The 17584-nt window shown below is 41.8% G+C and overlaps 1 protein-coding gene across 3 annotated transcripts in view; it reads right to left on the reverse strand.

Moving 5' to 3' along the window:
* KLF12 (KLF transcription factor 12) overlaps positions 1 to 17584 on the reverse strand; it is a 233851-nt gene that overhangs the window by 65209 nt on the left and 151058 nt on the right. For all 3 annotated transcript variants that reach the window (XM_050973887.1, XM_030234630.2, XM_050973879.1), the window contains exon 5: positions 10537 to 10672. In XM_050973887.1, coding sequence (XP_050829844.1) covers positions 10537 to 10672 — 136 coding nt within the window. The remainder of the gene's footprint in view (positions 1 to 10536; positions 10673 to 17584) is intronic.

A 17584-nucleotide genomic window follows, 5' to 3' on the forward strand; every position in this document is an offset into this window, starting at 1 on the left:
CCTGATCCTTGCCTCTGGAACTTGAAGCTTATCTGTGCTATGAAAATGGCTAAAACACATCTCAGACCATGCAATCAGCATAAAAAGGATTTTTGGCAGTCCCTTCCCAATCCAAAATGCAAGTGTAGAATAAAGAGGGGAAAAGGACCACTCCTGATTATCTTTAGCACACAAATGTAGATATCTGGCTTCCTGAGTTAGTGTTCTAACACCAGGCTTTTATGTCATAGGTGGGTGGGTGCACCACTGCTGGCTGTCCCATTTTCACACAGAGAGATGGAAGAGGACATCACACTCTGGGTGTTACAAACGGCAGAAACAGGTAAGCTCAGAACTTGATCTCTTCATTTCCACAATGGAAAGTTGGGAATGTGAGCTGCTCTTTTTTTTTCCAAACTACTTTAATGAACTATTACAGTTCAGAAGCCCAACCTCCAAAGAGAGCAGAGCCAACTCACAGCCAAGTATCCAGCCAGGATGTAAGTGGAGACATCTCTAGGAAGCTGATTGCTCTGCCTGTTGAACTTCAAAGCCTTTAACTCTTTGTTGACTATACTGTGGGAGTGTTAATGCCTTGTGCAGGTGCTCTGCCACAGTGCTGGAGCCAATCACCTATTTCAGAAGCTCACAACATCTCCATCAGACCTCCCCCAAAGCAGAAAATCTGCATCTTGTCTCAAGTGCCTGTGCTGCTGTGGCTCATCTTGGTCCTGGGTACGTGCAGTACTCATGTGTGTTGCAAGCATTTGGGGATAGTGCAACCTCTGTATCGTGCAATATATTGACAAGGATGTACCTGTTACAGAATTGCATGTACTTGTAATTCCTCTCAAGCAAAATGAGAACCACCTTCTGTTACTCTGACTACAGGAATGGCAAAAGATCTCAGAAATCATGTGGTGATACAGACAGCCAAGCAGTTCTGAAGTGGAAAAACTGAGTGCAAAAGGAATCAACCTGTTCAGCTTGGTAAATATTTTTCAGCAAACAATTTATTATACAGCATTACTCTATTATTGTGCTTTTGAAACTTTTATGACTGAGATTCTGGTCATTATTATAGTTCCTCCTGTGAACTTATTTATCAATGGTTTGACTCTCTGGCCCTGACAAGCAACTGATTACAGAAAGAGCAGTGCTCATCAGTGCTTAAGAGAAATACCATGGTGACTTATATGTCTATCTGACAGCACTGTGTGTCCCTGATTTATCATGCATTATCCCAGCACTATGCTAAATATTGTACTTTTCATGTAAATAATTGAGGGACATATTTTGACAAGGCTGGGACTGCTGACTTTTAATGAGTACATAAACCAAGTATTTCTTTTACTGCTGGATGTCAGCTTTAGCAGTCAACCTGGTGATTTCCAGGTTAAATTATTTTTCAGGCTCTGTTTGCAATGCTGGGCTTTTTAGCCAGCAGCAGATCCTGTCTACAGGCCTTAAGGTGAGCACTTTCTAGGGCAGCCTCTGGCCTCAGTGGCTGCCAGCCTGCTCCATGCCCCCTTGAGCTAGCAACACAGGCTAGACAAGAGAGCTCTGGCAGTTGCTGCCTCCTCTGATCCACCCTGGTCTCTTCCTTATTTTCTGCCTGCCTCAGCTTTCATATTTCCTTGCACTGCTTTATCCTCTGGCAACTCAGTATCTCACAAGGATAAATAAAGAAAAATAAGACCCAGAACCTCATGCTTGACACATCTTTTGTCACTGCTCTAATGATGGAGGTGCAGAGTTTGACTCTGAAACCTGTGACTGTGATTCCTCCAGGATTAGATGCTGTAATATCAGCCACTGTGCTGCTTTACTCCTTGTTTTAGCCTTCAATTCCTTTATTTTGACTAGACTAATTTCATATGTGTGGTAGCTGTGAGGTCCAAGTATCCTTTCTGCAATGTATTCACAATAGTAATGCTCATGTTCTAAGTCACATAAACATGGACAGTGGCACCTTCTTGGCACACAGGCTCAACACAAACCACCCCCCCCCTTTCATATCCATCATCCAAGAACTTCCATTCCCTCCTCTTTTATCTCCAGCATAAAAGAACTTGCTGTGAGAAATGAGGTTGTGATGAAATCACTACTAGTCAAAGAGGATTTAACTAACAGACGGGGAAACCTACCACAATCTTCCCATTATGCAGGAGAAAGGAAAATGGCAGGAAAAAAAAGTAGGTTAAATTTTTTTTACTCCTGTATTTACATGCTCATTCAATTATGTCTTGCCAAACAGTGTTCCCCTCTTAATAGTTCCCTCTTTTACATGCAGTTTGCATACCTGTGACCTACACAACTTTTGTGGTATTGCATGCATTGACCTAAACACTCAGGACAGTATTTCCATAAATCAGTGTAAGCACTGCTATTAAGATTTAATTGTGCTGCATGTATGTCTGTCAAAATCACAGGAACTGCCTTATGGAAAAGGAAAGATAAAAACTTATCTAATCTAGATAATGAAACAAGAAGTAATTTTGGCTCAAGTGACAGCAGAGGACAATGCTCTTTCTTTTTCTTATCAGTAAGTCAAAGTAGCAGTTCACTGAGGAAGTTTTATTGTGGCTTTTCCTGGCAGTGTTCTGCTATCCAATCCACACCTATAAGTATTTGTTATAGCTCTAAATTTCTTCAGGCACACGGCTCTGCCCCAGCTTTCTGTGCTGATTTACAAAGACAAAACATAAAAAGCTGAATAACGAATCACTGGGGAAAGAGATGCCAAACAGGTGTACAAACTGCTAACTGGGTAGTAGTAATTCATAATGTTATTTATAATCCATTCTTCAGTATCATGCTCTTCAAGCAATTACAGAATGCTTGCCTCACTATCCATAAAATGCATTTCACATTTCTAACAACTAGTAACTCAAGCTTCACTCTGGAGCAGCACATTTTAGTGGATTAAGCATGGGAGTAAGAAGCAGATGTACCTGATCCCAACTCATTCTCTCCTTTGCTGCATGGCCTTGAGCAAGTCACTAACCTGTGGATAATTATAATATGTGAACACACAGGGGACCTGTACAATTTAATTAGTTAATGTTTGCAAAGCACTCCAAAGATAAAAGAAGCTTTATGAATGATAATCACACACTATTGTTTCATGGTATTTTATTCCAAAGCATGTTTGTGTAAACATGTTTAGAAATGTAAAATTCCAGTAATGGCAAAGTTTGACAACTACCTTAAAATGATCGGCACATCTTAGACTAAAATTTAAATTAATTAACAAATTTAACTTATGTTGAGAAGATATTTATATGTGAATTCAATACAGACACTAAACTGCAGCTGGGAAACAAGATCTTTGAAAGTTTCTTTGTGACAGATAAAGGAAGTGAAAAAGACATACAAAAGGTATGAATGAACCAATAGGTGTAACTCTTTCACTGCAAGATAATGGTGCCCCAAACAGCCTAAGCGTTGAGTTGCTTTTCTTTAGCATCCAGACTTCTGTTAGTTTCAGGACTAACCATTAGACCAAACAAAGTTAATGGCAAACAGAACAGGATTTTGGACTTTAACAGAATCAGGATTCCTTAGTTCTTCAACCCTATTATGCAATTAATTTTAAATATTTCTCTCAAAAGGAAAAAATCACTCCTAGCAATGGTATGGTAAAAGCTCTAGAATGACCTATTCAACAGTCATGGAAACTTATTCCTACAGAGGAGCTGGGAAGATGAGATTTTATGCAGATCCAAGTAAAAGCACGCTATTTTCAAATTAGCTTTCTTCAGGAAACAATTTGACAATACCCCAATCTCCTGATACACTTCCATTTAAGCAACACAGCCCTTTCAAAGCAGGAAGTGATGTTAATTTCTCTGTAGAAGCTGGTTTTGATTGACACTTGCCATTCACCTAACCCTTGTTTCTAATGATCTTTGGCTGATGGGGAATCTTGTTATTCTAGCAAAAGACCTTGGGATATATAACAAAAAATTCTCATAACAAAAAATCCTAGTGCATGCACAGGATGGCATCCTTTGATTTTACTGCCCAACTCTCCTTTTGTCAAACATCCAGTATTTTAAAAAAGGAACCTTTTTAGAATAATATAGGTTTAGTGGATTATTGAAAGCCCAGGTTGATACTTAGTGCCTGAAGATCAATTCCCAAAGGCACAGAGGTTTTTCAAGCTCTTGAAGTCCTTAATGAGGGCTTCAGACCAATTCATTTTTATAAACAAACAGATGTTTCTGGGCATTCAGATTTTGCTAGGAATAGCTTTATAAAATGCCATATAAACCCACTGTAGAAGAATTCAGTACTTCTTCAACAAGCTGTCTGAACTGCATGTAGAGAGTGCATGTAGGAGAAATCACACCTGTAGTAGTTGGGGCAGGTCAAATTTAGATCTACTAGGTTAAGCTTCTTCTCAAGCCACAGACTTCCAGCACAGCCTTAGAAAATAACATAGAGTGGGTTTCCTCATGTATAACTTCAGCAATGTAAAGGCTTATCACTCTCTAAACCACTTGTCCAGCTTTCTTTACACCTGCTGGGGAAGACAGATAGCTTTTGAAAGGTAGATGAGAATAAATGATAACATGATTAGACCTAGAAATATCGCTCCACCGAAGAAATCCAAAATACTTGAGCCTAACTTTTTAGATATTTTGCATTGTGAGAGATGAACTTTGCTGCAAGGCTATGTCCAAACTGGACAGTCCAGCACTAACTTAGAGAGTTGCCTAAGGTAGCTGAGACTCAGCACACTGCCATCTCAGCAGTGCCCTTGGCTCAGCAGTCAGCGTCCAACACAGCAACAGTTTTCACTGCAGAAACCTCTTCTTTTCTGCCACAGGATACTTACTTGAGACTGCTGACAAAAAATAAAACAAAACTAAAACAGAAACATCCCTGAAATAATGACACAGTGGGGGCACCAACCATAACACAGATGCCTTGCAGGGCTCTATGTCACTACTGTCTTTCGCTTACGTATCTGCACAAATGCCTCTCAATACTTTTAGCAAGTCAGTTCAGTTTTTAGAACAACTGTGGAGGAGGCCAAGGAGAAGCCTCACCATGTTACAGCCTGTGGGGAGGTCAGAGGCCCATAGACAGTTCTTTCTGAGTGTGTGGTCCAATTTGCCTGCAACTGCAGCAACTATATAACCTTCTGCTCTAAAGTCTTGCTGCAATGGAAAAATGCATCACAGACTTGGGTATTCTTCATGAGACAAGTAAAATTGAAATTGATATATTCCCACAATTTCACTTCAAACCAATTAGTGTTCTCCAGTGGAAAAAAAAAATCCTTTATTGAGGAATTCTGGATGAGCACTAGCCAATTCTCCATATGTAAAATCACCACTCAATTGTGTGCCAGTTTTAAAATGAGCATGGGCAGATGTACCAGAGAAGAGGGAAGCAAAGTTCACACAAACACTGCTGAAACACCCTCCCTTATGTTGTTTGGAGACTCTGGACAAAGTATTTTGTTTGCAAGTGGAAGGAAAAAATGAGGTGAAAGTTCCCTCTAATGAATAGCACAACAGTAGTAATGATTGCCACCGAAGCAGGAAAACAAACTATACCAGTGTAGAAAAGGCTGATGGAAACAAAGATATAAACTTCTAAAGAAATAAAAATAAACCACAGAAGTTGATTTACACTGAAGAAGAGGAGGGAGAAAAAAAGGAGATCTAGGAAAAAAATCAGTTTTGAAAAGCATGTACTAATTTAAGACAGTACATTGGTATGGTGGCTATGCTGTCTGTCTGTTCTGGAGTCTCCTTTTTGTTACTGCAGTATCCAAAACTAACTCTCACTGTACTGCAGTAATAGATGCCAGAGAATTTAAAAATAAAGTAAGATGTTCACATTAGCACCAATGTATCAATCACATAAAGTAGCCAAAGAGAACAGGGGTAGGGTCCCTAATCTCATTTTCATACCATCACTCCGAGTCACCCAGCCCAGCCTAAAGAGGAATTCATGCTAAAGGTCAGAGCAGTCACATACATATGACAAATCCCATCTCTGTCAATTAACTGCAGCTGTAACTACAAGTAGACAGGATTTTCTCTCCGAAATTCTGTCTCTCCCTTACTCCAGAAAAACAATATACTATCTGAAGCATCATCAGTTTATATGCACAGTTCTTCTTTTCCTTGACATTTGAAAGAAAAAATGATTCCATCAAAGGAGTTTCCTCCACTTACACCACCTAAGCAGAAAAGAAGTCTAGAGAGAAAGAGGAATTTCTGCACCTTTGGATTTTTACCAACATACTGGTCAAAAGTTCATGCTAAAGATCATCCTCTGCCTCTCCTGATTCTGCCCTCAGCTTCTGCAAGGAGATCTTAAATTATGCATATTCAGGGAGGGAGAGCTTCATGCTGTAAAATAATATATTTTGCCACACAAGTGTGCAGGAAATAAGGAGATGAATGCTCTGTTCAGGGTTTGCATTATGATATGCCATGGAGATGGCTCCTGAGGCCATCCTGCATCAGTTCTGCCTAGGGATGGAAAGGCTACCAGGCTGAGGGAACAGCACGTTGCCTCTGTGAGGGACCCTAAAAAAGTTTTACTGGTCTTTGAGGAGTTGACTAATGCCTTCTCCTCCCTTGGCTTCATAAAGATTTCTGGAGCGTTTCTGAGATTTGTTTCTGAATATATGATGCTATTCTTGCTGTGTAATAAGCATCAGTGGTGTCAGGCATATAGAGGCAAATCTGCTCTTTGTTAGATGTTACATGTCAAAATGAGTTTGTAAAACATGCCACAGAAAGGATGAAATGCTGCTTACAATGCAAAGCGCACTGAAATCTACATAATGTTGAAATATTTATTATCAGCCAGAGTGTATTATCTGAGATTAATAAACAATTCTTAGTCCGTATTTTGTAAGACATAGCAACTTCCATAAACCAGCAATGTCACAGCATGAAATTTTACTAAAGTACCCTGCTTGAAATAATGACTTTATTTATCTATAACTTTACATTATTGATTGAGTTTGTTGAACTGAAGGAGAACTATGAACTCATTCCAACAGAACTACTGAGAAAGAAGTCTGGCAGCTCAGCCAACATAAAGCTTGCAACAAGAAGGCAATTTCCATGAGAAAAAATAGTCATACTTGGTCGCTTTACAAATATGCAAGCAAATTACATTCTGTTTGTGTAAATAAGAACTAATGCCAAACACGTGGCTCTTGGTGTTTCATTGTCACCAGTTTTATTCCTAAGAATTTTGTTCCTATAAGACTACATTGCACACGAAACAAAGCAGCAACATAGGTGGATGCCGCCCAGTTTAAGAGGACATGAAAAGCAAAGCTTTCAAATAGGCATTCCAAACTGTCCTGTGACCCAGCTAGGTAAGTTTCCAAAACAACAAGCTTAAAAACCGCTGTATTAAAACAACAGTTTCTCCCCAAAAACTGACAAGCTGATTTCCCTGTGGTTAAAACGTGGCAGACTGAGATGCAAGGGAAGATGCAGGAGCATTCACTACAGTGCTGCCCCTCCCAGTTTCTGGCCCAGCAGCTCCCCAGTCAGGCGCTGACGATCGCCTTGGCCTCACCTCACACCAGGGATGCGCAGTGCTGACGTGTGTCCCAAGCAGCTGGCTGCACCACCCCTGGGCAACGGAGAGGAACGGGAGCTCTCAGCCTGCCTGGAGTCTCTCTGTGCCCCTGAATTAGACAGCTCCAGTAGAGCAGAGGGATTGCTGCCTGAGCGTGCCAAGCACTACCCAGCCCTATGCAGGGAGTGAGGTAACCGGCTGGGATGCAGACAGCCACGCAGGCAAGATGAATCCTGAGCCCCACAGACTGCACACAGGGAAAGGCAGGAGGCAAGGAAAGGCAAGGCACTGAGGCAATCCCTCACAGCCCCACATGCTGTGTGAGGGGCTCTACAGCATCAACCCAAAGCAAATGCCCAACACCAGATTCTGAAAGCCCCAGAGTCTGAACCCCCTTACTGCTCTTAAGAGAATAGGTGGCAGTAGGCAAAGTAGGCAAATATATATACATACATACATATATATATATATATATATATATATATATATATATACACACACATATCTATCTATCTATATAGATAGATATATAGATAATGATATTATTAAGCCTTATGCAGAATAATTTAAAACAAGTCTGAAAAACAAGCAGGAAAATATCAGCTGTTGTCTCACGCCTGCTACCAAGCACCCACAAATTGGTATTGTGTTTAACAAAGACAAGACTGTACAACACCAATTGGTACTGAAGAAAAGGATGCTGCCATCGCTTTGGAAGTACTGTGGTATAGTTTCCAGCCACCCTTTTCAAGAAGTTATTTTTTGGGCAACTATTCACCAGAATGAGCTTACAATCTCACTTAGAAAACAACACACTCTGTGGGACACTCATCCCGACTCGAGGGCCAGCCTGCCTCCCTCAGGCACCAAGCTTTGACCTACACTTTACTGACTGCTGAAGAAGACTTTCTATGCATGTCCCTATGCTACCCAGTTATTCAGCAGAACAGTAGGTGCCTTTCCATGTCCTCAGAGGAAATTCCTGTCTGCTAAGTTTAGATGCTGAAATTGAGCACACAGGATCTCCCTCTGGAAGGCTTCAGAGGCACTTTTCTCTCTGCAACAAGGCTATGTAGAATGAGATCTTTTTCAGTGGAGTCTTTTGCTAAACATCTGATATTAAGGTACATATTACATGCCTAAAATCAAAACAGAGCCTGCCTGTAGGGCACAATATTGCAGACCAAGTAAGAAATAGATTGAGGGCAGTTGGCATGAAGTGTCAACATTCCTTTTAAAGTCAGCAGCTGTATGTGTGGTGTCTGTGACCGAGAATGAAGTAATGATGACAAATTGCAGATCATGGTCAAATTAGATTTTCCTAATGGGGCTTTTGAAATAAACTAACAGACTTCTGTTTAAATAAAACCTGTAACAAGAATGAGTTGATGTTATATTATTAAATTTCTTAATTTGATTCTTAAGCTCCAGAGCCAGTCAAGTAATACTCAACATATTTACATTCACAAACTTGGAATGCATTGTACAAAAGCTAAATAAGCATCCCATGGTTTGACCAATTCATTAAGTGTTCAAGCAATATCCGTCATGGAAAACAGAATCTGCCTGCCAGTCATATGATAAAATTATTTGCTAATGCTCCATACTTCCTTTGTTCAGTAATTAGTGCAAAATCCTTTTCTGCAAAATCATGACGTATTGTTTTATTTTTCTGGCTTACTATGTGTGCTATAAATTGAGAAAAAATATTTAGCACTTCAGGGCCTGCTGTTGTGACTGGAAAATTGAAAATACATATGGGACCTGTCTGTCAAGCAATAGCCTCGCTGGCAAAGAAACCCTCCCCTCCTTTATCACTGTTAAAAAGGGAGCCTGCTAATCACAGAACCAACACCTTGTCTTGCCTTGCTCACAAACACCTCTCTCTCTCTGCTTAAGGAGAATATCAGTTTGAGATTCACAGTTATGGTGCTTGGCTGGAAGATGAGGTAGTACATGTCTGGTGAAAATGAAAAAAACTCCAAAACCCAAAAAACCTGAAGGCAGTACCTCCCCAAACATGGCTTAGAAATGTCAGCTCTTTTAGCTGTTGATGTCCAGGAAAACAAAGCAAAACATTTTTAGATACCATATTAAGACATTTAAAATGCATCTATAATAACTTATACAGTAGCAATGTCTTAATGGCCTTTGTTACACCCATTTTTACTTAAAAATACTCAGAATACCCGTATTTTGAACACCTCAGATAAGGTAAGGTGTTTTGTGGGTCTAGCACAGGCTTCAGTGCCTGGAAGCTCTAGTTCTATTTCCAGCTCTGCTTCAGACCAAGAGGGTGACCTTTACGCATAACCTCATTTTCCTCACCTATAAAATTGGGATATTAATACTTATTTACCTCACAGTTGGTTCCTTTCCAGCTGCTACAGTGACTGACCAACGTCATACATCTACAGAATTGCAAATGTTCATGATAAACTGCTTCTTTCATTTCAAACAAGCAATGCAGGTACTAAATTAAGAAAATATTTGTCCACCCAGTTAGCAAAAGTACACAGAAAAATAACTGCAGTGGAAAATTGTTCGAAGCCCCTCAGTAGTTTCCTTCCAATGTCACTGTCCTTCAGGAGAAATGCTGCTAGTTCCTATCTGACAGCAACAAGAAACAACTTCTTGATGTTGCTTTCAGCTAAGGAAAAAATACATGGTTTTTGAGTGGTAATCTAATCTGGTCTCTCTTTGGAGAGGATATAAAACCACTGCAAGCTTTCCAAGTACATCAAGGGGAAGAAACAACTTCAATATGAAACTCAACCTAATAATGACGGCAGAGAGAAAGAAAGGAAAAGATCATGAGAGAGACAAGAGATACAGTAATCTCTTCCAAAAAAGGGAATAAAGCTCCACAGAAAAGGTGCTGGCAGGTATGCTGCCTGCAGGCAGGAGGACAGCCCTACAGCACCGGTGCCTCCGTCGGCCTGGGAACACCTCAGCAACACTCATCTTGTCTGGGAACGTGATACTTACTCTTGTACTGCTCTGGCTATGGAGAGCGCTGTAGATCCAGTTTCATTAACGCTATCTAAGGTCACATTTGGCAGGTCGTCATCATCACTGTCACTTTTAATTTGTCTGGGAGATAGGCCTCGGGGGTCCATTTGTGCTGGAAAGAGACATATAATGGATTAATATGAGTGTGCTGAAATTAATCTTGTCCCAGAACAACATCAGGGCGCACAACACATCTGCCTGCTCCGGCTGGAGAGCACCGCTTGTGCTGAGCTTCCCAAATCAGCTGATAGGTGGGCAAAGCCACCCAGTGTTGCCACAGCTGGATGTGCGCATTTGCAGGGGCATGCAGGTCTGTGAATTCACAGAGGCTACACCAATGCACTCAGCAGTACCAAAACATCACTGCTCAGACCACATCCAACGAAATCCCGGTTTACCCTCAGGTAACTTATGCTACCTGGCTTCAGAAAGCAAAGGGAAAGGGTTATATCTGCTTTGTACAACACAGAACACTCAAGAGTACATGTGACAGCAAAACTTCAGGAGAAATCTGATTCTGAGCATTCATTGTGAGGTATCAGGATGGAACCCATGTCACTTCACTCTATTAAAATTTAGGCATCTAAAACCCCAGTCCTCCTGATTTCTGACATAATTCAACACCACTGTCAGCCTCTGAAGGATCCTTCACTCCACACTATGTGTAACCTCACACAGGCAACCACCATTCAGGTGACCAGTATCAGTGGGGCTAACACATTTTTTTGAAAATAACAATTTTTTTTGACCCAGTTTCCGGTCTTACAAATACCTGAAGATCAGGAACCGCAGGATTGTTTTACCTGTCCACAGCTTACAGTATCCATACTGCATGGCAATGGAGTAAGTGCCTGGGTGCTGGCAGCGACAGCTGCAGGGACTTGTATGAAGGGCAGCCAGGGCTGCCCCGTGGCAGACACAGTGTTGGGCACAGCTGAGCCCTGCAGCCAGCAGGGGTGTCTCAGGGAAAATAGGTTTAAGAAAAGGTAAAACAACTGGCCAAGAAATGAGCAAAGGAAAAAAGTGTGGGAAACATTTTACATTGAGGGTGGCAGAGCACAAGAACAGGCTGCACAAGGAGATTGCGGAGTCTCCCTCTCTGGAGACATTCAAAACCCACATGGATGTGTTTCTGTGTCATCTGCTCCTGGTGACCCTGGCTTGTCAGGGTGTTGGACTGGTTGATCTCCAGAAGTTGCTTCCAATACTAACAGTTCTGGGATCATGTGAAACAGCTCTGCAGATACCAATGTGCAAGGAGATGGAGGGGAGAAGGTTCTTCATAATGGGGCAGTCCCTGGAGGAGACTGTCCTGATGGGAACTACTATCTACAGGGAACCAACAATGGAGCAAGGGAACAGTGTGAGGTGAAAGAGCAGCAGAGAGGAACAATTATGGACAAACCACAGCCCCCAGTCTGCATTCCCCTGGGATGAGGGAGGAAGTAGAGCTGGGAATCAAGGAGTAGAGTCCCAGAAAAGGGGGATGGGGACTGTGGTTCTCACCATCCAAATCTACTTTTAATTAGCAATAAATTACTTTTTTCTGTGCTGAGTCTTATTTGCCTGAAAAGGTAATTGGTAAGTGATCTCCCTGCCTTTATCTTGAGCCTTGAGCTCTTGCACTTTATCTTCCCCCCTGTTCTGTGGAGGAGTCAGAACAGCTGGGTGTGCACCAGGCAGATGGCCACCAGAGTTAGCTTTTCTGCCAAAAACATACAGGAAAGGAGAGGAGAACAGAAAGGCAGGTGACCTGCCTCCCCTCTTATGGTGGTTGCTGTCCTTCAAAGGGGAAGAAAGCATAACTCGGCAGGATGGGGGGAGGGAAACAAGAGATGGGAATATAGGGGAAATATGGGGCACAACTGTGACTTGGGATAGTGCTGAGAGGAACTGGGGCTTATTTGTGCCATAGACAAACTTCAGAGGTGATGTGGGGAAAGAGTCATTTCTCCTTACTCATTAAATACCACATAGGTTTAGTAACTGCTGAGAGAAACCGAAAGCAGCTGGAGAAGAGAGTAAAACTGGAGAGATGTCTGACTCTGCAAGGGAGGCATAGGAAGGGGAAAGACAGGCAGATATTTGAATAAAAATGTGTTTATTTTGTCTGCTCTGGTGAAATAGGGGAATTCATGGTTATTTATTTAAAGAGCTAACTCTTGCAGTTTGTTAGCTTGTGGTCTCCCATACTGCAGAGGAGACAGGACACTTCTTTCTGGGTCTTGCAACATGATTTTGAGAAAAGTATTCATTCCTACTCAACTCTGGCTAACCACAGACCTAGACAATAGGTATCACAGGCTCCCTTTAGAGATCATGAACAGTTCAGTGGGCCCACAGCTCCAAAAGTCATAGTTAAATCTGCCATTATGCCATCTTTCTTCTGTTACATCTTTCTTCAGTGTTTATTGACTATATGAAAGGAACTGAGTTACAATGAAAAATGGGAGGACTGCAGATACTTCAGGAGCTGTGCAGCCATAACAGTAGGACTGATGAATAGCTAGGCTCTTGAAAAGAAAGCACTCCACAAATGAGTGATGAATCCAGGGAAAGCTGGTCTTAAATTTTAATTTATGTCTTAGCTGCAAACCACCTGTGAGTAAAAGAACACTGATTATAAATTAACTTTCAGCTGTGGTTTATATGTTACAGAATTTCATAAGGAAAATACTGTTCAGTACATTCAGTAAGCCGATGGAACAACCCCTTCTGGAACCACATTTACAGTGCATTTACAGTTGCACAGTACTTCTTCTATTACCTTTCTACAGGCACAGGTTAGGTGCCTCAGTAATGCCGGCTACATTTGGACTGCTTACTATTTCTTCATGGATGGTAAACACCTTTTGCTTATCGAAGCAAAGGCTGTTGACAGTGAACCTACATGAGACAAACACAATGTAGAAACTGTTTGAAACATTCAATTGTTTTAGGCAGAATGAGCACCATTCTGACTGTGCTTCTTAATATCACAACGTACACATGACGATATTCAATGTGTAACCTCAACCTGAGCACTAGGGATAATCTAGTACTTTATTTAAAAGCAACTGAACCACCTAGTAAGATGATTTAGCCCCAGAAAACTATCTGGAAAGAACTGACACTCCTGCTTGCTCCCTAATGCTCCTTCTTAAAAGAATGAGTTTATTACTATGTATTTAATTAATTCTAAATTTAGAAAAGATTATATTCTTTTCATAGAATCACAGAAAGGAGTAGGTTTGTAGGGGCCTTAAAGATGATCAAGTTCCAGCCCCCCTGCCATGGGCAGGGATGCCATCCACTAGACCTAGTTCCTCAGAGCCTCATCCAACCTAGCCTTGAACACTTCCAGGGATGGGGCATCCACAATTTCTCTGGGCAACCTGTTTCACTGCCTTACTACCTTCTGAGAAAAGCTTTTATTTCCCCCTTAAAGTGAATTTCGGTACAAAAAGTTATGCTTGTATCTGCCCAATATTTAAATGCACTACAAGTGATGCACTTGTGAGAGCTAGTTATTTGTCCAAAGAATTAAAAGTTGTAACAAAAAAGCTATGTATGTTAACTGGGGTTTAATCTGACTTGCACTACAGCAAAGGTTTTAAGTAGCTGGCTCAAAAACTAACCTAACTTGGAATGATGGAAGTTATTACATAACTGAGTCTGTAATACAGTTCTTACACATGAATTCTGATCACTTAAGCATGAATACACCTACATAAAAAGAGATGGTATAAATGTGTATGAACAATCTTACACATTTTCGTTCTTTGTAAGACATGCTGCTTCATTATTAGTGCAGATTTCAGGCTCTTAAGATATTAATAAGACTCCTATGACATCTGGTATTGATTTTAGATTACTACAGGAATGTGCCAGGATCAAAGCTCTCAATTATCTTCTCCTTGTTTCTGCTCAGTAAGTCCTACTCTGTACACTTTTAGCACAGACACAAAGTTGCAAACAGCATTTCACCCAGGGCCAGTTTACTGTACCCACTGGGTACAGTTTGCCCCATCAGACACCAATGCTAGAGCACATCATGAGGTGCTGCCACACACAAGTATGGAGAGGACAAAAGGTGAGGAATGGAAATGGATCCGTGGGTAAATTCAAAGGCAGGTATTTCTAGCACTGCTATATATTTGCAGAAAATCTAACTAAAGATTGTAAGTAAATAAAACACTGTTCTAGGGATTATTCCCTTACTTGTTATGTCAGCCCATATATACATCCTTTTTTGTCTTTCTCTTTGTTTGTCACTTCCTTCCAGCTCGCAGACGTGGGTGGCCGAGGCACTGGGGAGCCGAGGTGACTGACCAGGAGGCTGAGCTTTGCTGCTGCCAGCTGGTGCAAACTGGCCTGTTTTCTCATCAGCATGGCTGCAGCTGCTAGGGGAAAACAGCCTTTAAATCTGCTCTCCTCCCTGAAATGAGCCATGTGAATAACCAACTGGCCGAAAGCCTAAGCAATATCTCCTCCTCACCACTCTCTGCAGTGTGCAAACTGCAGCACAGGACTGTTACACATTAGGAGTTCATGACTCCTACTTATGTCAACAGCTTTGACTTTCTCTTGGACCTCTAAGAACAACTGTCGAACTCCTGGCACCAAAGTTTATAAATACCAGCCCCAGTTCATAAGCACTGAATTAGAAGTAATTATTGGCCTAATGAACATCAAACAGGAGAGGATGAAGAGATGCAGGCAAGAGATAGTTTAGCAAATGAGATAAAAAAGGTGGAGGACAAGTGAGTAACAGAATGCAACTGGCAAGCAAAGTGGAGGAAAGCCCACAAAACATGCCAATGCATTTTAACCTCCCTTCATGCTGTACCTTGCTCTAACAACCAAGCTCTTCCTTGAACTCAGGACCATGGGTCCAGAAGGGACTTATCTGGGTCACTGAATCGAATCCTCCCAAACACATTAATTAATAAAGCTCAAGCCCTAAACCTTAACTGGTTTTCTTGCCCTTGCTACGCCTCTTGAAAGGCAAGACTTGTCCAACAGAGCTATCTGGTGGTTTTGTGAAATGTGAATGAGGTTAAGGCAAGGCAAGCAAAAAGAAACCAGTCAGAGACTGCTGCTTTCATGGGACAAAGGTGCCATTGAATGAATGCACAGGAGGTACAGAAGCAAGCTGTTAGCTCTCCATGCTGAATAGACTGGTGAGCCAGGGGAGTTAAGAACGCCTGCAAGCGCTGAAGGCTGCAAGCAGCCACATTGCTTCCAATCCTTGTTAGCCTCAAGAAACAATGATCCTTTTTTGCTACGAAAAGTAGAGAGAATTGCTCATGATGCACATAAATACATGCAATCACTTCTTAATACCCCTTTGCCAAACTGTACCAAAAAGGAGCTTCCCTCTGGGCACTGTGAGCAAATTCATTTGTGGCACTTGTTTTAAGTGAAGATGTGCAAATGGATCTCACGTAAAGCACATGTCAGCCAGTAACTACTACACAACTTAAGTCTATCATCATTAATATTGTATCTGCCAGCTGCCAGTAGGAAAAAGCCTGATCTGGATCAGATATAAGCTTGCTTCTATTTCTGTCAAACTGAACAGTTTGGGGCTTTAAAATTTATTCTGGCTGTGGGGTCAGACAATACCTGATCCCGCTTCTAAGGACAAAATTGCCTGTTCTACAATGCTGGAAGAGATTTAAACTTGCATAGGAGCTTTTTAATGAGCGCCGCATACATTTGTGCTTTCTGGCACACGGCTGCATTGGTTTTGACATGCTACAGGATTAGCCGTGTCACGGAAGCACAATCTCTGGGAAGGATCCAGCTTGTCGGTTGCTATGGGCAGATGAACCCCTTGGAACAGCATCAAGCCTTCACTTCCCCAGGGAAATAACCTGAGCCCATAGCCACACCATCAGGGGACTTTTTTCCCCTCTTCTTTCCCTAAACTGGTGCTCCTGTCCACATTCTGGGAACTCCTGGGAAGGAAGGGATTGCGGACTTAAATCGCTCCAGGCTGACAAGAGCCCAGCATCCCTCCTCCCCCTTCTCACACATGTGCTGCTGATACTAGGATGGTAGGTAAATTTTCTCCCCGTCTGTCACACTTGGGTTTCAGCCAGGTATGTCCTAACATCTTTGCTTTTTTTCAATGTTTATTCAGGGATACACACCTCAAGTGCTCTGAGATGTGGTCAGACAAAGCCAAGCACTGTCAGAAGCCCTGGATCTGGATGCCTGCAGGTGGCATGAAAAGGGCCATACACCACAACACTGCTGTCACCACTGGCAGTTCTCCGTTACTGCAACCTGATTTACTTTCCCTAGTCAAATTTCCTGTGAGTGAAAAGGATGGAGACTCATCCCATCAATAGGCCCACAAACACCCACTAGAAATAATTTTATGCCTACATCCTTTTTTTGATCTAAAGGCAAATACGAGACCCTTGGGCTAAAGAGGAATGAAATATTTAAGAGCGGGAGTAAACTAAGTAACCATTAGGAGTTTTGCCTCAATTTATATAGCTAAGCCACATAGTAATTAACTGATGTTGAAATGACTCTATGAGATGATGCTTGCTGGTATGAAAGCAGAGAGAAAATTTCAGCATCCTGAAATACCTCTGTCTCACTTCAGCTTAAAACCTCAGTTTTCTGCATTTACTTCTCAGCTAATAACTTCGTAAACTTACCCACATGTAGGTTTGCCAACACACCATACCACAATAAGAATCACTGTTACTCTCTTCAAATAATTAAAAATCTGTTTCTGCTCCTTGAAAGGATTTCCAAATTCAGAGTTTGCTTGCTTTTGTTTCACATTTTAAACTCCTCACCCTGTTTTCTCTGAAGGATGCCTTATTAACCTGCTAATCAAAATGATTGCTCATGATGGGATTTCCAACTGGTCCTGCCATTCACCCCCTATGACTTGCCTGTCAGAAGCAGAGTTACATGGCTCTGCAGTGGGCAGTGACACCAAGACCTGTGCTAGCTGAGACGTGAGCCTGGATGGTCGGAAGGCCCCTCTAACCTTGCCAGATCCATGCCTGGTGATGGG

Source organism: Serinus canaria, chromosome 1 (genome assembly GCF_022539315.1).
Source record: "Serinus canaria isolate serCan28SL12 chromosome 1, serCan2020, whole genome shotgun sequence".
Classification (NCBI taxonomy): domain Eukaryota; kingdom Metazoa; phylum Chordata; class Aves; order Passeriformes; family Fringillidae; genus Serinus; species Serinus canaria.